The following is a 26,122-nucleotide window of genomic DNA, read 5'->3' as shown; positions in this document are numbered from 1 at the left end:
TTTTGTGTTAAATAAAGGAAGAAAATTTACGATCTTTAAAATCTCTAAGTTTCTTTCTAAATTTATCCCATTACAATAGAATTTTATTTAGAATAATAATTGTTTTACGTAACAATTACATCCAATTACAAACCTGTCTGTTTCTAATCTGATGTTCCATTTGTCTTGCTTTTTTGGGTGTCCTACCAAAAAGTAATATTCCACTTGTCAATCTGTCCAGCCTGTGGATCGTCCTAAGATTCTTCAAGTTGTACTCTTTGGCCAAAATGAAGACAACAGTGTTGTGTCTATAACGTCCACATGGATGAACCTGTAGATTAGTAGACAGAAAAAACGAAGGTGTTAAAATCAAGAAAAAAGGTAAAACTTTGGTCTACAAGGACCACCACCACCACCACCAACACCACAACCCTCCACCTACAACCTCAACGACCCCATTTTTCCTGGCTATTCGAGGAAAAAGCAATCGCGCCTCACACAAAGGCCGGTCGATTCCGAGAGCTTCAAATGTATTTACGTAAATACATTTACACATATATACATACATATAACGCAACATATACTACACGTGAATATACAGCAGTCCTACGCGACAATGCACCTGCATCGTGCGCAGCACCTGCACCTGCTGCACCAATACCACAAGGGAATAATGTGCTGTCCTTTCGAACGAAAACAAATGGCACCCCCGTTAGAATACGTCTTTACGATTATTTCTTTCTTTCTTTCTTTCTTTAAGAATTTTGTATTTCATTTTATTTTATGAACTTGGAGTAAAAGTTATTTCGTATTTTAATTTAAAATTGAATCACGTTTTTATCTTTTATTTTGTTGTTGTTGTTATTAAATTAATATTAATACGGTTATATAATTCTAAATTAATTTTTGATTTATCTCGATGAAATATTTCATTTAATTTATTGTTTATGCGTATATTTCGTGATTATGATAGATACGATCACGTTGTTTCTATTTTTCAATCGTAATAACGTTCTCGTTTTGTAGTTACGTAACGTAAGAATTTACTAATCGAGTATTTTAGATCTGATCGAGAGATGATCAATGATCATTTAATAGGGGCAGCTGTGTGTTAGAGCTGTTTAAATTATTCAAATCTATACGTAAGAGAAATTAGTGACAACCGGCTATTCATTTTAATGAATAATATACTCTCTCAGTAATTTAAAATAATTTCATTTGTAATAATAATATTAATTATATTATCATATTTATTGATTTAAAATAAAATGGTGTTAAGTTTTTAAAGTTTAAACAAAATACATAATTTTCACATATTTTATTTATCAATTAATTAAACAAAAATTATGTGTTTTTATTAATAGTTTTCTTTTTTTTTCATTTCTTTTTCTTTCTTTTGAAAGCTGAACCTTGCACCGTTATTTTCGTAATAAACGATCCAATTATAGCAACCACTGTTCCAGCACTTTGACAAATTAGGGGGAAAATAGAAAAATGTATTTCTCTCTCCCTCTCTCTCTCTCTTTCTCTTTCAAGATGTACAATAACGATTTCTTACTTCGAACAATACCAAACCAGAGAATCGCGGCCTAATTTTACATCGAGTAGTACTCGTCTTATACGAAGACCTTTAACCGTAAAGAGGCACTTGTTACAAAGTTGCATAAGATTTTCTGTAAGTAATTGTAAATTTTCTTTTCAATGACCAATTTTATATATATATATATATATATACATATATATTTTTATTTTTCAATTGCATTCTCATAAAACGAAAAACAGATGCATATAAATCAATCATTATTATTATTATTTCACGGGTTGATGCATAAAAACTATTATTCGCGATAATTATTTATTAATAATGATTTTAAATTAAAACAATCCCTTTCATCTCTCCATTAATTACATTGAAATATTTTACACGATCAATTAACAAAATGATATAATAATCATCGTTAAGATATGAGATCGTAAATTGTAGATATAAAATGAGTAATGAAAAATGCACTGAGAAATGTAAAAGACAAAGAGAAAAAAGAAAGAGAGGAAAAAATGTAATAAAAAATTACTTTGTTAAACGTTTCACTGTGCCATGTTCCATTATTTTGATGCGTTCAAATATATTACGGAAAGTAGTAATTAATTATATAAAAAAAAAACAAAAAAAAAACAAAAGAAAAAAAATAAATAAACAGAGATACGAGAGTCATGTAACAATAAGTATATCACTTTTCTCTTACATATAATAATAATTATTATTACTATTAATAATAATTGTGCATACAGGTCCTAATATCTACAGGTGCATGAACATATACATACACGCGTAACTTGTAAAATGGAAAAGGGGAAGAGATAGATAGGATCGTTAAAAGGATATGTGTGGGAGAGAAAAAGAGATAAAAATACAGAGAAAGAGAGAGAGAAAGAGAGAGAGAAAGAGAGAGAAAGACACATTTTAATGTCGCATGCAACGTAAGCAGCTCTCCCACAAGGGATTATGTAAAATCGGTTCGCTCTAATTAGTCGTCAAAGTTAAATACGACTCGTACTAACGATCGAAATTAAAGACAATGGTGTACGTTAGCGAGGGAGTGCCATTTTCCACGGCTGTGGCTCTTTTTGCTTCTCTCTCTCTCTCTCTCTCTCACTCTCTCTCTTTCTCTCTCATTTTCTCTCATCTATCTCTTTTGCTAATACAGAATTACGCATACACGCATACACCTATTTTACATTGTTGACAAGCGTTAGCCAACGTGTAGATTGAACAACAGCAATCCTACTTGATGAGAGACAGCATTTGTGTGTGCATATGCATGTGTCTGTCTATGTGCATGTCCTATGTAGATGTAATATGTGTATGTTGCCGGACGATTAATGAAATTTGTCTCGGTAGGACAACAATAAGTTTTCATTCTGTGAAAATGGGTATAGTAACGATTTAATAAAACGTGTCAGTATGTTTTCAGTTTGCGGAAACCCCCGTTTGGTTTCTCTGTTCGCCACGATGCTGCTCTTCTCCTCCTCCCCCCCCCCCCCTCATCTCCTCTCCCTCACCTTCTCATCCTCCTCTCCTTGACCACTATTTAACTTGGATCTCTACCCGGAAAATAAAATATAGGTGTACGTAGTTCTAATGGTGGATAGTAGTAGTAGTAGTAGTAGTAGGTAGTAGTGGTGTGAGTGTTGTAGTTGCACCGAAATCCACTGCACCGTGTGGCAAATAAAAACGAATCGGAAGAGAAAGAGAGAGAGAGAAAAGGGGTAACGAAGTTGCAATGGGGTTTTGTTTGTACCCTGAGTTTGACGATTTTCTCTCTCACTCTCTCTTTTTACTTTTTTGTTGTTGTTGTTGTTGACGTTTGTTCGTTCGTTCATTCGTTCGTTCATTCTCGGAATGAATCGCGAAAACGAGAATGTGTCTACGATTGACCGATCAACCCCTCCTCACTCCAACCCGCCCAATTATCATGGTCGGAAATCTTACGAAATAACTTAATTTACTTTAAACCAAAATCTGTTAAAACGTGTATCATAATCGTATCAATCAATGAGAGACTTTGAAAATTTTCAATGAAATTTTCAACAAAGATCATATTGATCCTAACCATTTATTGGATGTTTTCTCTCCACATACACACACGCAAAATTTCAATCGTTCAAAATTGTTTGATACTTAAATAAATAATAATTGCGTCAAGGCCACGTTATTTCAACGATTTCAATAATTCCAACGATTCCAACGATTTGTTGATTTATTATTTAGAACGTTAATCGTGATGTACCTTTTGAAATAATCCCATAAATGGTATGATCGAACTTACAAAAAAAAAAAAAACTAACTAAAAGTATCTAACAAAATCGTGTGTACTTTGATTTGTATTCAACATCAGTAGGACAGGTAGTTGAACAAATTACAGAGAGAAAATAAAAAAGGGAAAACTGAATGATGGGGGATGGTGGTGGCAAATAAAAAAGCGTAAAACGAGAAGAAAGAGATAAATAAAAGAAAGAAAAAAACAAAAAAAGGGACTACTACTGACAGTTTGACGAGGAGGAGTTGTATTTGGGATCGTTTGGGGACTTGTTGGGGGTGTTACTAGCTAAGCTAGCTAGCAAAGTACATTTAACTGGCTTACCACGAGCCAAGCAGTAAGTGTTCCTAAGAGGAAGCAAGGATATTGGGGTTAGGTTAATGTCCTTGCATATTATACCACATATAATTGTTGTATAGCATACCATCTTTATGTATTATGTATTTATTATGATAGTATGTGTTTGGATAAGAAAATATGAGATGGTCAATGTAATAGGAATAGAGACATAAGACAAAAATAGAAATAGAAATCGAAAGAATGATTGAGTGAGTGAGTGAGAAAGCAAACGTGACAGTTTTTGGCAGTACAGTCCTGGCAGTACACCACTTACAGGGATGGAGGCGGGCTTGTTGACCACGACGACGTCCTCGTCCATGTGTATCACCGTGATCGGCTCCGAGGTGACAGGCACCTCGTGTCTGCAACACACCAATCGCAACCAGCTTAACATGGCTTTGTTTCCTTATATTAACACTTTCGTACGTTAATCGTACGCATACACACACACACACACACACACACGTACAAACGTACTCACACTCGTTACACATACACACCATACAGTGATGACATAATTCCATGTTGGTGGAATAAGTCTTAAAGTTTTTCTTTTAATATATATATATATATATATATATATATTTATAAATATATTATATAATAATATTATTATATATACAAACATAGTATTATACACGTAATTTTTTAGTCTTAATCATTTTTTGTACTGTTTAATTGATTAATTTTGCTTAGAATTATATTAGCAGCAGCAGTCAATCAGCAATAGTAACAACAGCAATAGTTTATAGGCTTTCTATCTAATCGATTTACACATGAATCGAGATAAATGATAGAAAATAAAAGAAGAATTGCATTATTAAGAGGAACGTATTTATTCCTTCTTTCATATTATCATCATCATCATTATCATTATCATCATCAGTATCGTCGTCGTTCTCTTCGTACACTTATGGTAATAGGTCAGAAGTGTTCGAAAGGTTGCTACGATCATTAATCAGAAGAATTGAAATTGGCGTTCATGCAGAAAGAGAGGAATTTCGAACGTTGCCATTGTAACCGACATGAACAACGTGTTCCATTGTTTGAAATTGCTAGTCGATGTTCTCGTTTGAACTCTTTTTCTTTATTTTTTGTTTCCTTCTCTCTCCCTCTCTCTTTCTCTTCTATTCTTTCTTTTCCCTATTTTGTGTTTTTGTTGAAGTTCCACCTACCTCTCTCTCTCTCTCTCTCTCTCTTTCTCGAAGTACCTTCCCAAAATGTTCGAACAATTTGAACGGTGAATATTTTCGAAACACCTGCAGCAAGCAACGCATTTGCAACTTCAATTATAACCACGTCGAAATGCACCGCACTTTATAGCCTTTCATTATTAAAGTTCTAACCTTTCCCTATCCCTTTTCTCTTTCATTTCATATATACGAGTATTAACACATTCGAAATCGGCAATCCCGTAATCCTACGTCGTTTGGAATTCCTTTTTTTCTTTCTTTAACTAAATATTGGTAACGCGTTGTTTTAAGCTATTAAATATTTCATTAGAAAAATATTTAAATAGAAACGATTTTTATTCGATCATCAAAATCAACGTGAAATTCAACGAACAATAAATAATGCATTTATAATTGTTTCTTTATTTTATTTATTTATTTTTTTTCATTTATAATATTTTCTCCGCGTTACTAATGTTAACATCATTAAATATATTTTAAATGAAAAAATTATTCTATATACTATATATATATATATACAGTGTTATAAATAATCTGGGACGTAGAAAAAAGAAAAGAGAAAAGAGAAAAAGAAAAAGAAAAAGAAAAAGAAAAAAAAATCATGTCAGTTAATTTTTGTTTCTTTTTTGATATTCACATTTAATGGGTGAACAGCCACGACATACAACAATTTATACTGTTAGATAAATCATTTTCTACCCTAGACCAACCAGTGATTTGAAAAATGTCGTGCAAGGAATGAGGGTTTCCTTCGAGGTCCAATTAAAGTACGCTCGTCCTAGGAACTGTGTAACTTGGCTAGGGGGGTAGTAGAGGGGGGAAGGGGATTGGAAAGGGGTAGTTTATTCAGCTTTAGGATAGGTCTGATAGCCTTTACGTCAAATTGCGAACACCCACGCTCGCATTAAATCCACTACACTCAACCCCATAATACTTCGATAGGAGGATATGAGAAGAAGGTAATTGTATGAGTAAATTAATGTGAAAGTGTATGTGTGTGTTTGTGTTTGTGTATTAGTAGTCGTTTTCTCTTACATCTATAATAATATATTCCACTTAACTAGAAAATTACTCGAAAATACGGTACAATTAATGAGTAACCGATTCTCAATTCGTTACTTGAATGGTTTACCATCGAAGATTCCTCTTTTAATAATTTCGAAACGTGTTCGTTAAACCATTGCGTAAACGTAACAACAATTGCCGTACAACTTCTCACGCTTCTCAAGTCGTTTCGTTTCGAATATCGTTTCCATAAATTTACTCTCTCACGGTTAAGAAACAGAAATTAATGAAGAAAGAAGAGAAGAGAAGAGAAGATTTACAACAGTAAAATCTTTCAACGAAATTAGAAGTAGACGAATATCGATGAGAGGAGACTTTTTTGTATTATCTATTTCTACAATCTAACAGTAAATTCTTTTTCTGTTTCTTTTTTTTTCTTTTACTTTTTTTTTTTTTTAACGGGTAGTTTGACTTATTAACTTTCTTTTTAACCCAGAGTAAGAAAAGTGCTCGACAGTATTTTCTCTTATTTTACTTGTCGCCTTTTTTTTTTTGCTTTTTTACTTTTCATTTTGTAAAAGTAATTTAATCTTTTAACTTTATACTATTTCGCAATCTTTCGCTAAGTGGTAACTCAGTCCGTTAAACGCTTTTTATAACAATCGATTGATCAAATCAAATCGTTTGTTAAAACTTTTTTCTTATTCTTTTTCTCCTTTTTTTTTTTGTTAAAGACGCGAATGTTATTAGAAAAAATATATACTTGAAATAAGTAATGTAAAAAAAAAAAAAAAACACAAAAAGAACAAGCTTTGTAAAAGAAAAAAAAAAAGAACGAATCGAATCGAATCGAATTATTCGATGATTCTCCGATTCATAATTTGATGCATAATTTAATGCATAATATATTTAGTTTCAATATACATAAAGAAACTGATGAAAGTGGATTCTCATGAAATGCAAATGGAATATACCAAGAATCAGAAGATGTTAAAACTTATACTGTTGTATATCTCAAAATTCATTTGAAATGCTTTAACATTTTAGCTTTTAACAAATGTCTCGATCACTTTTTGAAAGATGTCTACGTGCGTGTAATATAGCGTGAAGATAAATCATAGGGATTGGGGGAGAGTGGGGGTGGAGGGGGCAGGGGGTATATTAAACTCGATCAAACAGCAAACACGTTCCGTTCAATGACGTTTTAGCAAACTAAGTAGGTAGGAAGGTTGGTAGATGGCAAGTATAGTGGGTCTGACTAACGTTTACCTTCATTGGCCAAGGTAGAAGTGTATAACTGAGGGAAAAGGTGAGCGGCCAACCTTTGACCTCCTTCCGATATCATCGTGTACTCGATCCGAGCTAATAAATCAACCTGTCACCGCTCTCTTTTCGTCGTCCCTGCAAACCGCGACACACTTTGCCAGCAGCACCCTTTACACATACTTACATTTTACCCTATTTGCCATTACCAACTTAACCTACACCTACCAACAACCAACCCTACTCTTATTGGCAACCACCCACCTATCTACCTACCAACCTACCTACCTACCTACCTACCTACCTACCTACCTACCTAACCAACCAACCAACCAACTAACTAACCCGGACATACCATTTACTACTGTGCTATTCTGTGACTAGCAGATAAGGTTCCATTTAAGAACATGATTAGTTGACTTGTTCTTAGATTCGCAAAATGCAACTATTAAGAAAACTCGGTCGTTAGGTGTCTGTGATAACACTCACAACTGTATTTCTCTATGTATGTTTATATTATGTATATATACTAGATTATAAATGTTAAAAAAAACTCATTGGTGTACATTCCGAGAAACAGAATATTTGTTAAACACACAAGAGAAATGATTGATATGAATTTAAATATTCTGTTGATTTAAAATTATATTCGTGTGCTTCAATTTTGAAGAAAATTTACAAATAATTCGTAAGTTTTTGGCTGATAGTATCAGAATATTTGTAAATTTTTTTTTTTATACAATAGAAATATGGTTTATATAAAATTGGTGATATATACGTCTCTTGTATTTCAGAAAGATTTTTCAATTTTCTATATAATATATAAGGTAGATATATATATATATAAATTTGTAGATATTGTGGTAAAGTATAAGAAACAAAAAAGGGGAACGTTTTGAAAGAGAGAAATGGTTATTTCTATTTCGAACTGAGCTTTCTTCAATATCTTTAGTTTTAATTTTACTTTATGGACTAGCAATTTCTGTTAAGATATATATATATATAATATCTGTATATGTGTATGTGTATATATCGATATATATATGATCGGTATAATCATTATTTCTTTTCTTTTTTTTTTATTCTTCTTCTTCTCTTGAATATTCGTAAAATAAAACTGTGTCGATAGGAATGAAAAAAAAAAAAAAGAAAAAAAAGAAAAATAGGAAAATACGAATGCATCGTTTATATAATACGTTTCGTTCAAAATGTTAAAAAAAAGGGACACGAGGAGTATTTTGAAGAAAAATTTCGAAAGGAAATTTTTACAAGGACGAGAAAATTTGTTCTCGTAAAACGTTGGAAACATTCTTTATTTCTCTCCGAGGGATGAAAATGTACTATTTTACTTTTGTTTCCTTCTTTATTTTCTTTTCTTTTCTTTTCGTTTCGTTTTCTTTCCTTTCCTTTCTGTTCAGAAATTATATACAACAAGGGGTGGAAAAACACTCTCCTTAAGCTCGATGTATTTAAGAGAGGATAGAAAATAAATGTTCCATCGAGAGGTATTATTTTTATTTTTTTATTTTTTACTTTACTTTTATTTTTCTTTGAGAAAAAAAAATAAAAAGCAAAAAACAAAAAAAAAAACAAAACACAAAGAAGTTTCTCACTAATTATATCAAATCGATAAATATAACGAGTTGATAGAAATAGAAGTGGATAAAATAATCGTACGTGTCGAATGTGTTTATCGAAATAAATTGTTTGTAATTGGTCCCTAACCTGAGGGGATCGAAGAGTTTCCACAGCACTGTTTATGTTTACTTTGCTACTACTGAGAATCTTGACTAAGTTAAGTCAATTTTAGGTGCAATAAGACAAACAAGAGTATACAGTAATGAACTAGTTGTTGCCAAGGGAGAAAGTAAGGAAACTATGTGCTAAGTGTAGATAACACTGTTACTAGAATATTATCAACATATTTAGAAATGTTTGAATTACTTTTATGTCATATATTATATTTTTTTAACAATATTTCTTTTAATTATTTCTATGTTTTTTTTTTGAAATTATTATTTTTTTATTATTAAAAATAAATATTATTATATATTTTTATAATATTGTTGTATATAAATATTATTATATCATTTCTTTTTATTTTCTTAAAATTCTTTGTGTACCTTAACAAATATGTGATCAGAATAATTATTTACAATAAAAATAGTGTTCCCTTTATTATTATTTTTTTTTATGCACAAATTTGTAACTATTTATTTTAAAAAATGTCTTGTCGATGACATAAAGTAAAGTTTATCTTTTTAAATACATTTAAGGACTTTTTATGTAAAACAAAAAAAAAGAAAAAAAGATAAAAAGAGAGAAAGAGATAGAGTTAAGATTCAAAAGCGAATAAAAGATCAGTTTAACCAACATTATTCTTTCTCGAGTAGGAATGAGGAAGAAGAATGGGGTGGAGAAATAACAGCAGACGTTTCCGAATTACGATGCCAGGAAGGCAATCCGCAACAAGTTCACTTTTCACAGTGATTTCTCTGGTAGGAGTAACACGCCAAGAACCCCATCCTTTCTTGGCACGGACATTCTCTCGCCAAACCACCCAAACATTGTCACCGATAGCACGTCAATTTCAGCAACAAGTATTCCCAACTTCCAAACGCCCAGATAAACCTTCTCATCTGTTTGAATATACCACCACCCTGTTTTACTCTTTCTCTTTCTCTTTCTCCTTTACTCGTTGAACGTTTCGTTTTGCTAAAAGTTTGCATCCAAATGACAAACTGCTGTTTTAAAGAGAATGATAGATGAAAAAGTCGAATCGATTTGTCTAGTTTGAATTTTAAACGATTGCTTTTCAATACGACATTTTTTCTTTCTTTTTTTACTCCTCGTCCCTTTTTCCGTTTCCATTTTTTCCTTTTTTTTTTTTTTCAAAAGCTTTCATCGATCAATCGATTCATCGTAAAATTCTCCCTCAAACGAATTTTTCCTCCGTGTTTTTTTTTTCCTTTCTATCCCTTTTCTATTTTTTTTTTATTTTTATTTTTGTTCAGAAATTATTTTCGGATTTATTTCGATAATCATCTTTACCTTTGAGTATTAGTAGAAATACGATTGAAATAGGAAAAGTAGAATGAATATCACAAAATTTGCATTAATTTGTTCAACCACACGTTTATGTTTTTGCAGTTTTACGTTTAGTTAATAGAAACGTGTGTTTTTTATTCTCGTAGAAATATTTGGAAAATGGAAAAAAAAAGAAACTTCAAAATTGTAGAATAAAAAAGAAAAAAGGAAAATAATTCGTAAAATAGAGGACGCGAAATGTCGATGAAACGATATCGATTCCTATCTGGCCGCGTATTTGTGGATTGTGGATTGCAGTAATAAAGTGACAATCTCCCGACCGATTGAAGAGGAAACACGAATAATTGCGTATAGATGCAATAGAAACAGCAATAGCAAGCAACAGCAGCAGTTGCAGTAGCAGAAGCAGCAATTCGATGCAAATTCTACGATGACCTAGCACGAAAGGTCGTTGAAGGAAATTACTGAATTAAAAAAGAAAACCCAACGAACCAGCCAACCAAGTAATCAACCAACCCAACCAACTAACCAACCAACCGAGTGTTCTAGCTATATCGACTGTTGCTTGCTATTGCTGTTGCTGTTGCTGTTGTTGATGATGATGATCATCATCATCATGATGATCACATCCAAGTATATGTATACACACACACATATACACACATTCTTTTTTACAAATTGTCTGTTTCGAATAAAATGAGACAGAAATACGTCACTGTTACTACTTAGATGTTGTTATTACGCAAGCCTAACCAGATGCGTCCTTCGAGAACGTACACCTGCTTGCCTTTCCAGTATTTCAAAGCCTTTCTCTCAAAGACCTCCTCCCCCTCATCCTCATCCTTCTCACCAAACACCCAAGCCTTTCTATTTCGTCTTCACCAATCGTATATGAGATTCTTCCTCACATTTTACACGACTGTCATCTTGTTTCTTTATTTTGTTATTTTGTTATTTTAACTAAATTTTATCAGCAGATATCTCAAACGAGTTCTACGAGACGTAACACTTATAATATTTGACACTAAAATAATATTATTAAAAACGATAGGGGTCATTCCATTGGAATTTAATTTTAATCCTTGTTCAAGGTTATTGACTTTTTTTTTTCATCTTTTTCCTTCACATTTTTGTCTACGTGTGTTTGTCTGCCTCTCTCTCTCTCTCTCTTTCTGTCTTTCTGTCTCTGTCTGTCTATATGTTTATATGTGTGTGTGTAATCCTTTTACTTTCCAATCAATATTCGTTGATATTAAAAATCGTTCACACGAGTTATTAGATTCGATCTTTAGATTGTAGTAATATAAACGTTTATCTTTCTTTTTTTTTTTTTTAAATAAAATTTCTAACAATGATTGGAAAAGATAATCGAATAATAATAATAATAATAATAATAATAATAATAATAATTATTATTATTATTGATTAATCGTGACTATGTTAAGAAAGTGAGGCTGTTGATTTAGAAATAAGTGGTAAATTATGATAAATACATATATGATATTTAAACGTTGAAGATGCAGAAATAATAATAATAATTATAATAATATTAATAATAATAATAATAAAATACAAGGATAAAAATAGAAAGGAAAAGATATATATGTATATATATAAACTGGCCCCAAAAGAGAAGGTGGAAATAATTCGTTGTGAAAGGATCGGTGTATTTTAATGACATTTTTATCTTATCCAAAGAAGAAAACGAATGAAAAAGGATGATGAAGAAGAAGAAGAAGAAGAAGAAGAAGAAGAAGAAAGACGAAAGACGAAAGACGAATAAGAGATATTCAAATAAGAGAAAAAGAGAAAGAGACTGATTTCATCTTGCATAGAAAATGATAGCAGGTAACTTGTTTGAGTAGAAATCCGATGGAAGTGAGTTGATATAACGTGTACATATATATACAGGGTGGCCTAAAAGTCACTAGACCATTACGATAGAATAATGAAACAAGTCAATTACCGTGAAGACAAGAAGTAATAATCATTTGAACATAACCTTTATCTATACAACAAACGCTATATTTTGACTTACATGAGCCACACTAAAGCGAGGAACAGCTTGAAAAGATTTTTTCTTTTATACTACTTTTAAAATGGTCTAATAACTTGTGGGCCATCCTATATAACATATATATATATCATATATATGTAGATATGTGTACATAGTTAGATATATATAGAAGGTGAATATCAAACACTAAACGTGTGCGTTAACTTGGGTAGTATTCGTGCCAAGGATACTCCACGTAATACCGAACGTGGTTCCTTCAGAGAGTAGAAGGATCTACAAGGTTATCGATCCGACTTTAGATTCGTGTGTGTGTTATATGTGCACACAAGCCTCGAGAGATCAAGATGGTTGGTAGGTAATATATGAATTGCCATGACGATGATGATGATGATGATGATGATGATGTTTCATTAAATAGTTGATAGAAAATTTCAGGTAGTTCGGTTACGTTGACTTTTCATAAGATCCTTGAAGAGAATAGAATAGAACAGAAGAGCATAGAATAGAAAAGAACAGAAGAGAAGAGAAGAGAAGAGAAGAGAAGAGAAGAGAAGAGAAACATTACAAAGGATTCCCACCGTTATAGTTTTAAGTTAGCTCATTTCATTTGCTAGCTAGCAAAAGATTAAACCTAACGCTGCTGTAAAATATTGTATAAGGATTATTTTTCATTGTTTTTCATTTTCTTTGTAATTTTGTTGATCTTACCTATGAACGACGTTAGCCAGAAGATCGTTATGTCGCAATCTATAATCCACGTCCACCCTTTGGTAATTGACGGTGAGCGTACCAGCACGAATACATCTCTCGTATTCCTCAGCAGGATGGGCTCGGAATTCCCTCGCAAAGACCTCCAGGATTTTCTCGCCGACCCATCGGCCTTTCGTGAACGTTGTAAACGTGAAGTAATAGGGATATACCTTTCGAAGCCCTGTTATATAAATGACATTCTATCTAACAGAACTTTTTATTTGTCTACTAAAATAAGTATACAGTAAGTAATACACCCATCGATCGGTTTTTTCTCGGTTCTTATTTAAAACCCTTCTTCTTTTATTTATTTTCAAATTATCGTCAGACCATATTTGAAAAATCCTTGCATGCTAGAGTCAATTATTATTATTGCATTCTGATAATTTTTCTTTTTCTATTTTATTCAAATAAATTAACGTGCTCGTTGATTTAATTAAAACAAAGTTTAATATTGCATAGAGAAAAAAGACGATTGAAACAAATATGTCAAGTAATCGAATAAATATAACGGGACACACTTTTAAATCGTTTCATAACTTTAAAGTTACACACATATGACGTTTATAGAAAGAATAGACGAAAGGATGAGAAGTAGGAGAAGGAGGAGTGGGAGGAGGAGAAAAGAGAAAGAGTTAAGACGAGCACATACAATGGTAAGACGAACACATTCAGCTTTTCGAAGGCCGAATCATAAAAGTAGAGATATTATATATATATATATATATAGTTTGGGTCGAGGAATTTTTCGCGATGGTAGAAAAAGGGGTACTCGGGGGTGGGATGAGGTGGGGTGGAAACGGTTCGTTCACCAGGAAAAAGACAAGTGCAATGTAAAAGGAAGGAAGTAAGGAAGGAAGGAAGAAAATAAGTGAGACACAGATAGACAAATAGACAGACAGAGAGAGAAAGAGAGAGAGAAAGAGAGAGAGAGAATAAAGAGTAAAGAGAAGAGAAGAAAATAGAAGAGAGCTTTTGAGGTAGAAGATCTGGATTACGTGGTGAACGCGAAACGTGCCGAGAGTCGTTCGAAGGATCCTCTAGAGATCGGCCTTCCCTTTGCTTGCCCTTCACCAACATTCTCATCCACTTATACTCACATACATACACTCATACATATAAGTATATATGTCTTCTTCATTTTACATCTAAAACCACACGTACAGAAACACACACACACACACATACATAGAGAGAGGATACACCAGATGCTTGGTTCTTCGTTCTCTCTCGAAGAAGAAGAAGAAGAGCTTGAAAAGAGACGCTGAGAAATCGTCGACAACGAGGAGGAGGAAGAGAAGGAGGAGGAGGAGACAATGCGTCGTCCTCGACGATGTGTTAAGCCTCCTCTCGAAACATGCTCGTTTCATGATAGTCGAAAAGGCTATGGAAGTAGAATATATACACACTCCTTCTCTACTACTTCTACTAATTCTACTTCTACTTCTACTTCTTCTTTTTCTTCTTCTTTTTCTTCTTTTTTTCTTTTTCTTTTTTCTTTTATCGTTCTATCGAGTGGTAAACTGCTTGGGTAGGTAACTTTTAAATGAAATTCGTTTAACCCATTACCCACCAATGGCTTTTTTTTTGGAACGCATTCTCAAATTCGTTTTTTTTTACTAACTACAACTTCAGAATTAAATATATTCGTTAATATCATAAGATCATACTTTTATTTTAAATCATTATATAGTTAATTATTTATCAAATATCATTATACAGTTAATTTAATTTTGTTTTGCATTTCATATTGGTAACATTAACGTGTTAACCTATTCGAGACCACGACTTTTTTCGAACACGGTTCCTAAGAGCCATTTCCTTTTTTTTTTTTATTATATTGCCAATGTTACAATAACAAATTTTATTTTTCTATACTTTAAAGATATTATTTATACAAAAAAAGGTAAAGTTTTATTTCGACGAATACTATAGTCAAAATAATTGATAATAGCTAAGTATAATTGCACACACACGGTTTACAAGTGGTTTCGAATGAGTTAACCACGAAGAAAGAAAGAAATGAAAATAAAAATGAAAATATGAAAAAAAAAAAGACAAAAAAGTAAACGAGTTATTTTAAATTACAGTATCATCATCATCATCATCATCATTTCATTGTACGAATAATTTATTAAATTTATTTTCTTCTGAAATAAATTTTATCTCACACATTTCACATTTGAATTTAACGATCAAAATCATTTTATTTGTCGATCAAAAATTGTTGTTGACTATGTAATAGTTCGATCGTTTCCAATATCCTCCATTGAAGATTTATAAAACTGATAGGTAGTAGTAGTTGTAGTAGTAATAGTAGTAATAGTAGTAGTAGAAGATGCAATTTTTACAATATGAAAGAGGAAAACTTTTTGAAGATCCAAAGAAAACTTACATGCTAGTATTATTGGATATATATATATATATATATACCTATTTTCTATTCGAGGTGAAAAATAGAGAGAAAGAGAGAAATATAGTGAAAGATATGTACACCCGAACGAAGAATAATCTTTTCGCTTGTGTAAAATTCATGATAACTCATCCTCCTCCTCCTCCTCCTCATCCTCCTCCTACTTCTACTTTTGTGGATACCACCACGGATGTGTCTGCTGTTTTATATTTCAGATCATTTTTATCGACTGACTCACAAATTTGCTGTCTCTATGTGTAATTCCTTTTTTTTATTATTATTCTTCTCTCTATAACCCCCTTTTACCCCACGTATCTGACATAATTTCGAAATGTTGATCATCGAAATTTATTGTTTTGCAAGTAATGTCAAAATATTCGATTAATTGTAGAATTAAATTTTGTAAATTAAAATTACGATTAATTTGCAGGTATAATTTTTATTACAAAAATTCGTGAACGAGTTGGTTGTTCAATGTAGTTATGATAAAAGTTATAATAATAATGAAATTTTTGTGGTTAACAGATGTATAACTTTGCGCTTCCGCCATTTTTTCTATAAGCCATTTGTAGGAAAATAACGGAAACAAACTTATATACCTAATATTTTAGAAAACCAACAAACAAACAAACAAACCAAAAAATTGATACAATCCATCATCCCTTTTTGTAATTTATTTAACTATTTTCACTTTTGCAAGACAAGAAAAGTACATCAAATTCATTTCGTATGAATAAATAAATCTACTTAATTCTCATTTAATTGTTTCCTTTTTTTTTTATTTTCTCTTTCATTCTTTCTTTATTTTCCAGTCAGTCAGAGTTAAAAGAACCAGACCCTTTTTTTTTGAAAGGAAAGAATGGAAAAATATAAAAATAGAAGAGAGAAGAAAAGAGTAGAAGGGGAATTTAAGCGTTGAGAAGAATCGTGCGAGGTTTCTTAACAGCTTAAAACGATGATGTCTGCCTACCGATCGACTTTTATCACTTGCTAGTAGAAAGAAGTAGAAGTAATAGTAGTAATAGTAGTAGTAGTAGTGGGAGTGGCTGTATAAAAGTACAAAGCCTTCTTATTTTCTTCCACTGGATGAACATTGAACACTCATATATATATATGTGTGTATTTATACATATATGTATCTATAAAACTATGTATGTGTAACTATGTGTGCCCTTGTACGTATTCAAACTTCAGTGTCAAGCTTCGCGAATAGGGAACGTACTTTAGAATAAAGGAAGAAAGTTTAAAAAAAAAAAAAAAAGGAAGAAACAAAAAGAAGAAGAAATATAAAAAGAAAGTTGGCGCGAGGAATATGAAGCTTCGCGTATTATAACAACCGGACACTCGTTTGAAAACTATCGTTTTGTCGAGATTCACCTTCAGTTTTTTTATTTTACTTTTACTCTCGCTTGCGGGCGATTACACAGCGAGAGAATTGAAAATAATACGTTGCCTCTTCTTCCCCCCTTTCCTGCCCCTTTCCTTTCCTTCCTCAACGTTTCGTAGTTGCGTCTTTGGTGTGTTTGGTATTTGGGTGAAACAAAAATTGTTAAGGGAAGAGAAAGAATTGTTTTTTTTTTTTTTTTTAAACAGATACACAAACATATATATATATATTGTTGCATTTTAGATAGAAAAAAATATTACCAAAAAAAGATAATAAGAAGGTTTTTATTTTTATTTTTAATTACTAAAAAAAAGAAATATATTTTCTAAATGATAACGTTAATATAATTAAAATTAAATTAAATACAATTAAATAAAAAATATAAAATTAATAATTTATGGAAAATGTTATATTTATTTCTAATATATGAATATGATATTTCTATTGAAATTACTTTTTATGAGTCACTGGTAATATATGAAATGAAAAAAAAAGAACTTCGAGTGCAAAGGATTAAAAATAACGGTGCATCATAAAATTATGCATAATAACGAAATGAAACATTGCATTTTATTTTAGAATTGAAACTTTCAAAAGAAATCGGATGAAATTTGTGACGATTGTTTAATCTTCGAGTATCTTTCTGCACCGCTAGATCTAACAACGATTCGAGCCAAAACTGTTAGTCGTAATTTTTGCGATTCTGGGTCACGCATATACCTTGCAAAGCTAAAGAGAGAGAGAGAGAGAGAGAGAGAAAGAGAGAGAGAGAACAAGAGAAAAACGAAGAGAGAAGACTACGCTTAAATCCCTTCCCAGTTGTTTTCTCTCTCACTCTTTCTCTTTACCGATAGGAGGAAGAAAACAAAGGGGGCTTTTATTAAATCAGTACGCTGATCGCCAGGGAACATGGACAAAAGCTGTGTGTTGCTAGTGTAGCATCAGCTTTGGGAGGATTCTCTTGGTTCTCTCTTGTATTGATACACAACACGGTGACCAACCACACATACGCGTCCCATATTTTCCATTCTATTTTTTTTTCTCATATGGTTTTTTTGTTTTTTGTTAAGGTTAGGGAAACACAGCATTTATCTATTCTCTTGTTTGCGAAGAAACCCCTTTTCCTTCTTTCTCTGTCTTCTTTGTGTGTAACTGATTATTATTAACATCGTTATTATAAACGAAATCCCCCCTCCCTCCCTCCAAAAAAAAGAAATCAAAAGCATGGTCGTTTATTTAAAAGCCCTTTTCGTTACGTTTCTATAAATATTTTCGTTCTTACGATTTTCCCCTTTTTATTACGAGTGGTTCGTTTCTACGGGTTCGTTGATAACGAAAGGGATTGATATCTTTGAAATGAAATCAAATTTATATAATAAATAATAAATAATGAATTTAATTTAAACGCGTTATAAACATTGTATAAGTTAAATTAAATCAAAAGGAATATATATATAAATCAAAATTAATTGTGCAAAACGTCATTTTTCAAACAGATTTGAGATCGTACAGTTTTTTTGCAGTCGCTAATTGAAAAAGAAACAAAACTATCATAATCTCTCTCTCTCTCTCTCTCTTTTCTATTATTATCATCTTTTAAAATATGAACAGATGCATAGAGTCGTCGTCATCGTCAAAAGGATCGTTGTCATCTTTGAGGATATATATTTGTTACAAAGAACTTGAAAAATAAAGATAAAGAAATATATAACACACAAAACGATCGAATAAAAGTCGATGGAAACGGATAAAACGAGTAGGAGGGGGTTAGGGCGAAAAAAAAAGAAACAAGAAACGTTTGGCGTGCTTTGTCGGTGTCTCGATATTACATAAAGAGGAAAAGGATCTTGGTCAGGCAAGGGAACGCGAAACGACGGCAAGAAAGGAAGTTTCCTGTGATATTAACGGGGACCAGATGATATAGCTTTCTTTTGAGTATAAAGGTAATAGAGGAAAGAAAGAGAGAAAGAGAAAGATGGGGTGGGTGGTTGGGTTGAAAGGAGAGGGGGAGGGGTTTCTATTTCTTGTTCTTTTTCCTCTTTTTACCAGGACAGTTCGATCTCCCGAGGGAGAAAAAGAATTCTTGGCTACGAGTACCACGATAGCCTTCGCCGAATGAAAGAACGTGCTGGCAGCCCTTCGGTAGTAATAAGAATACAACATGGCTGCCATCAACATGAACCTCCTCGCGCCTCTTCCCTTCCCTTCCCTTCCCTTCCCTTCCCTGTTCTGTTCACTTTTCTACTCTTCGTGAGAAAGCTTCGTGATTTTCCCTATCCATAGCCTCGAGCACAACACCACACTAGGATCTCTCCCTTCCTCCCTCCTCTTACTCTTACTCGAAGAAGTCAGAAAAGAAGACGAAGCGATATGCCTAGGTAGATGAAAAGGAGAGCCCGAATTACCAAGACGAGGGATTTCACGGCTCGATAACGTACGCTCGACTTGTTCGTTCGAGATAGGATCGAATCTAGATTTAAATCACGTAGAGGTTCCACCATCCGTTTCATAGTATATATATATACAAAGATACAGATAGATACAGATAGATAGATAGGTAGATAGATAGATAGATAGATAAATAGATATACACATTGCCCTCGGGAAGCCGATCGTACATCGTCGAGGCTCACGAAACCTTCCAGGAATGTTAGGTTACCTCCTAAAGCTTGCTTTAGCCTTGCAAGGATTGCTAAAAGGAGCGCTAAAGGACGTACTGATAAAAGATAAAGATAGAGAAACATAGATTATTATTCACTGACCAAACCATAGCAAAAAATAAGAAGAAAGAAACAATGAGTATAAATAAACAACAGAAACATCAGCAGCACCAGTACCAACACCAACAGTAACTGTAACAGTAGCAGCAGTAGCAGCAACTGAGGAACAGCAAAGTTAGGAAAGGTGCAAGTGGGCAATAGGTGAGTGAGGGTGTATCTTTCGAGTGGCATTAATAGGTCTTTGTTTCGTCGAAGAGAAGAAGTGTCTGGAGGATGCCCAGGCAGCGCGTCGTCAGCCGTGCGAGTCTATTATTCGAATGTAGAGCAGATATCGGTTGTCGATATGCCATCCAACAGTCTAAATATTCGATCGATACTACCCTTCTGTTCAATCCGTCTTCCTTTACTCTTTTCCCAGTCTTCTCTTTCCCACTCACTTACTCACTAACTCACTCACTCACTGACTAACTCATATACACTCATAATTCCACCTACACTCATTCACATTCTCATAGTAATAGTAATAGTAGTAGTCTTGCGCATCTGCATTCACTGTCTAGCTCTTTCTCTGTTTCCGCACCTGTTAGCAACCCATCCTGTTATCGTGGATGCAACTTTAACTCGCAATAATGAGCATCAGAGCGAGAGAAACGTGGAGTCTAACTATCGAGCAACGATCCTCTCTCTCTCTCTCTCTCTCTCTCTCTCTCTCTCTCTCTCTCCAGGAGAAACGTCGATAATTCTATCCCAAGAGGTTGGAAACACCGATGAGGATATGGGATGATATGTACCTGTAGTATGCTGTACGCGTATTTATGTTGGTATGCATATATTCATTCAACCCACCCTCTTCTATCTACCCTCTTGGAACGTTTGTTTCTCGATCTCTCGTAAGGCTTTCGATAGGTTTCGATCGGGTCTTCGCCGTTGTGTTGGCTTTTAATCTCGGAAAATGAACGTTTACGGGGGGTAGCGTAGCATACGGTTTATATATGTATGTATGTATGTATGTATGTATGTATGTATGTATGTGTATATATGTAGTAGACTGTTCTTGCATGATGATAATCGACGACAGATTATCGTTTATGGGTGTTTAACCAACGAGCACGTAATCGAAAGATCATGATACAATGGTAGAGATACATTCCGATTATACCGATCACAATTCAAAGATCTATTATTATTACCAAAAGTGGGGGTTGGGTAGCTTTAGCAAAGATCTTTCAAAGAAGAGGATTAATCTATCTATATATATATATAGATATAGTTAGACTATAACGTGATAAGTGATACTGACCGTTTTCCACGTAATAGCTGGTCTCATTGTAACGTTCGTCGGTGAATCCTGGCCTCTTCGCTTTCAATGCTTTCGTTTCCAATTTCGCCTGAAACAGAGAAAAGTTCACGATTGATAGATAGTCACGTGTATGTGTGCGCATATATGTGTATATGCACATATGTACATATATGCGAGAGAAGTCAAATAAATGAACGGGGAAAGAAAGGTAAAATAATAAAATCGTTACGATTTTCATTCCAGATAAATCTCGTGAAGGTTAGAGGAAATGTGGAAAGGAAAAGTGGAAGAGGATAAAATCATCGGAATTTTTCTTTTCAACATTTAAAGCAGATTTTTTGATTTCAACTGTCTATATTCGATTAACAACAAAATTGTTAAACCTATCCTCTTTACAAATTCAATTAGAAATCAAACGACGCGACGAATTTATATATCTCGTGAGAAATATATTTGCGTTAGCGAGGGTAGTAAATGGTTACTAGAGGAGGGGTGAAAATGGGTGTGAAATTGTTTATCTCTCAAATATTTGTCATAGATAGTTAAAATATCCGTTTGCAAGTGAGGATATACACGGGGGTATACAAAAGGGGTAGTATTCAGTATCACCCTTTAGGACAAGTTTAAATCGAGACAAGATGGATAAACAAGAAAAGATGAAGTAACCTATCCCATATTGGATTTGATTTTGGTATAGGAAGAAGAAATCGTCTTCGCGGCATTCGGTGATTCGTCGGAGTTTTGGCTGTATCGACCGGCCATGAAAGTTCCCTCCCTTTTCGACCTCCACCCTCGAACGATATCTCTCCCTTTTCCCTTTTCTCCTCTCTACTATCTTTCTCTTTCTCTCTCTTGTGCACATCTGACACCAAGCTCCTCCTATACCCTGTCTCGACGCTATCACAGCTTCGAGACGAGGGCTTTTGCTTTCCTCGTCCTGCACGTGCCCACGACGCTGTTGCTGTTATTGATGTGTTTGTGTGTATGTGTGTGTGTCTGTAACTTCTGTAGCTGATATCTTCTTACCGTGCGTTATATTAGTACCCACTTTGGGAATAAGAGGATTCCAGAGGTGTGTTGTAAATTCGTCTCGAGAACGTTCGAGCACTTGGAATCGCATTCCAAAGACCCAAAGAAAGAGAGAGAGAGAGAGAGAGTCAACTAGGTATCATCTCATAGCTCATCTTACGAACTTACAAATTTAACTCTAAAAGTGGATTTGATATAAGGGCTAACACAGAAGCTTGTAGAAGTTGTCTACCACTGCTACTGTGCTGCAACCAATGCCTGTTGCTGTGCAACCAAATATTATCAATGATTGAGTTGGTCAACTTTAACTGTAAGAGTAAGATGAAATACTTTTGAGATGTGCAATTGTTTTAAATCAAAGTAGGAAAGATGAAAAATGAAAATTCAAGCATCCAATCATATCTTTGACTTCTTTTATTTTTTTTTTTTTAATTACTTTATCATAGTCTTTTAGAAATTTTCGTGAAAAAATAAAGATGGATTTAAGAGAGTGGCACCCAAGTTCATCTGTAGTTTTCTTTTACACAAACCCGTCTTTCAAACGATTAACAGACAGGTAAAAGGAAAGAGAGAGAGAGAGAGAGAGAAGCGTAACGGGGTCCTCCTTACCGAGCGGTACCATCCTCAAGACTTTAACAAGTACCCTAAGCAATTAATTTCGACGGGGATCTCGAGTTAACAGCCGAGCTGGTTGAAACTTCTCCCGGTTACGTTTAAGAAATAAAAAAAAAAAAATAAAAAAAAAGAACGTAAATGTCGGTGGTGGTTGGTCTACAAATTAGTACTCGACTTCGTTGGAACTAAGGAAAATGAAAAGAAAAAAAAAAAGGATATTAACGAGAGAGAAAGAGAAAAGAGTTAGTTTAAGGTTTGAGAATACTTAATTAAATCTTGTTTTAAAAAGAGATAAAAGACTCAAAAGGAAGAAAACGCGGATGGATTAGTTTGGACAAATCCATCGACAAAATCGACCCTCTTTCTCTCTCTCTCTCTCTCTCTTTCTTAAATTTTAATTTTTTGAAATAAAATTAAAAAGCATCAGTATCATTAATAACGGACACGTAAATCGTATTTCAAAGGTTGAACATGTAACTGCTGTACTGGTAGTATAGAACACTACATAAACGGGTAGGAGGAGGAGGTGGAGGAGGGGCGTGAACGTTTCTTGCCGGGCGTTTATTTCGTTAATGACGACAGCGGCGCAGATTAATGAGGACGGGCATCTCGTGGTACCGTTGTCGAGAGCAAAAGCTCGTCGTTGCTGCTGCTGCTGCTGCTGCTTGCCACGTACGTCAAATATCGACGAGAGCGACCAAAATACACGTTTAGTTTTCTCTCTCTTTCTCTTTCTCTCTCTCTTTGTACAGTACGATCCATTCCAAACCTGTTACGTACGTTTTATCGTCTATCCACGTGCTACTACCGTTCTGTGTGATGCCGTTCCTGGCATCACGAGTACTCCTGACTCCAAAATAGGTACGCTTTTATTCTAGGACAAATTCGTCTATTTGAAACTATCAAATAGAATGAATAAAAAAGAAGAAATATCGAATCATTTCAAGTGAATTTTTATTATTAACGACAAGTTTCTATTAGTGTACATTTTCAAAAAAAGATTTGACAATGTATAAATCATGTGTTTGAGTTTTTAGAATCCTTCAGTATAATCGTTCAACAGACAGATTGATAGATACATGAAGAAAGAAAGATGAAATCAATTTAGTCATTTTTTTTATTATTAATGACAAACTTATAATATATCATGATCCAATTATTTGAAAAAATATTAACAATGATTTTAAACTCACGTTTAAGTTTTTAGAATTCAGCAGAGTGTATAATCGTTCAATAAACAAATAGATGGATAGATAGATAGTTAAATAAATAGAGAAAGTTGAAATCAATTGAATGATATTTGTTATTGATGAACTTTTAGTATAGTCCAGTTCCAATATGTGGGCTAAACGTATTAGGTATGTTTTTGTTAGAGAGATCTATTGGAATGGTCGTCGTCGTCGTCGTCGTCGTCGTCGTCGTCGTCGTTGTCGTGTCGTAGTGTTATATTCCAACAATGTGTGTAGGTGTGTGTGTGTGTGTGTATACACAGAGATCTGGGCTATGTCGTGTAGACTACGATTTGTGTTTGCCTAGCGCGAGTGACGTTATACTGAAAGCTTTGGCGCTCGGCACTAGCCCGTTACCCCATTACAAAAGCCTCGTGTCTCGCACGGTATGCGAGCATTAAGGCTATTACGCAAGAGGAACGTCTTTCACGCTATTATACACGATGATATCATAGACTTGATTTTACACCAATCCGATTAGTCTAATTTTTCTACTTGTTTTTTTTCTTTCTATTTTATTTATTATTTTTTTTTGGGGGGGGGGGGAGGTGGTAATGGAAGAAACAATTGTAATTGGAAGTTCAAAAAGAAAGGATAAGGGGTTTATATTATTGGGTTGTCCGGAAAGTTCGTGCCGATTTTTGATAAATGGAATTAAAGTTCTTTTGCTAAAAAAAAAAAAACCTGAAAAGTTCTGGAAGCACGCAATTTTGAAGTTATCATTTTATTATATTTATTATTATAATAATTGCTGATTTCACCAATCATTTTCATTGAAAAATCCGCAATTACTTAGTTGCCAACCAAATATATTTATATAATTATTAATATATCCATATATAGTTATATTTATTATTTAATAAATATATAACAAAAACAAAAAACTTAAATGAGTTGCATTTCAATCTTCCATTAAAATCGGCACGAACTTTCCAAACAATCCAATAATAATCCTTAATCTTTCAATTAGAATTAGAATTATATTGGGCTGGCAAGAAAGTAATTTTAACTTGCACCAATAATTAGCGTTATGTTTGTTTCGTTATTCTTTTGTTAATGTTAGAATTTTGTTCTTTTGAGGGGTTTTGGTAGTTGACACTTTTAGGTTGCTATAGAAACAAATTCCGTGTAATTTTGTTTACAACTGTTAGTTTACGGTTAATTTCATATTAGAAAACCGAAATTACTTTCTTGCCAATCAAATATCAGTGATATTCACCTTTTTCAAATCCTTGCTAGCATCGGCTTCCTCGGCTTTTCTTTTTTCTGTAACCTTTGATGCGGGCAGTGGTATCGTTGGTTCGCGAAGGGGCTTCAAATCGATCTGTAATAATAAATATTACTGTATAAATATAATGTTAATATGTGTTTCTTTATATCATTACATCAAATTGTTACAAGGGATGATCATTGCTATAAATTATCGACAGTATATATACATATGATTTTTTTCCTAATATAATGACTTCGTCACAATTGGCCGAACGTCAGGAACGATCGAATTGGCAAGGTTTGCCAGGAGAGTTCAACCAGGTGTTAATAAAATGTTTATTTTTACATTACAGTGTCGTTGTCGTTGTCGTTGTCGTTGTCGTTGTCGTCGGGTACCCGTCGACAAGTTTTATTGAACGATATAAATTATTGATGAGCCTATAATGCGTTGATTTAAATACAACATGACAACATTTAAATAAAGAATTTTTTATATAACAAAGTTTAATACCACAACGTAAACTAAAAATAAAAACGATGGATGTTCAACGTTTTATTAACTTGATTTTTATTTGAAAACAAATATAATCTTCAAGCACCTTTACCAAACTTAATCTATCTCATCCTAATAAAGATTAGATTTCGGAGAGAGATCCAATTATGAAATGGATAGACAGACAGACAGACAGACAAATAGACAGACAGGAAGAAATATAATAATAATAGTAATAATAATAATAATAATAATAATAATAATAATAATATATTTAAAAGCGTGTGTAGAAAGTTAACGAAATGAACAGTC

General features: G+C 33.3%; 1 protein-coding gene across 5 annotated transcripts in view; it reads right to left on the bottom strand.

The window, feature by feature from the left end:
- Positions 1 to 26,122, bottom strand: part of LOC107069716 (pseudouridylate synthase RPUSD2) — an 86,690-nt gene that overhangs the window by 2,295 nt on the left and 58,273 nt on the right. For all 5 annotated transcript variants that reach the window (XM_015327245.2, XM_015327246.2, XM_089172759.1 and 2 more), the window contains exons 3-7: positions 25,325 to 25,429; positions 21,233 to 21,320; positions 13,371 to 13,593; positions 4,411 to 4,498; positions 134 to 310 (exon numbers count right to left, since the gene is read on the bottom strand). In XM_015327245.2, the coding sequence (XP_015182731.1) occupies positions 134 to 310; positions 4,411 to 4,498; positions 13,371 to 13,593; positions 21,233 to 21,320; positions 25,325 to 25,429 (681 nt within the window). The remainder of the gene's footprint in view (positions 1 to 133; positions 311 to 4,410; positions 4,499 to 13,370; positions 13,594 to 21,232; positions 21,321 to 25,324; positions 25,430 to 26,122) is intronic.

The sequence above is a fragment of the Polistes dominula genome, unplaced genomic scaffold (assembly GCF_049000335.1).
Source record: "Polistes dominula isolate Pdom_NZ unplaced genomic scaffold, Pdom_raw_medaka contig_23, whole genome shotgun sequence".
NCBI classification, from domain to species: Eukaryota; Metazoa; Arthropoda; class Insecta; order Hymenoptera; family Vespidae; genus Polistes; species Polistes dominula.
Note: the sequence above shows the minus strand (reverse complement) of the source record. Positions and strands in the feature narration are given on the sequence as shown.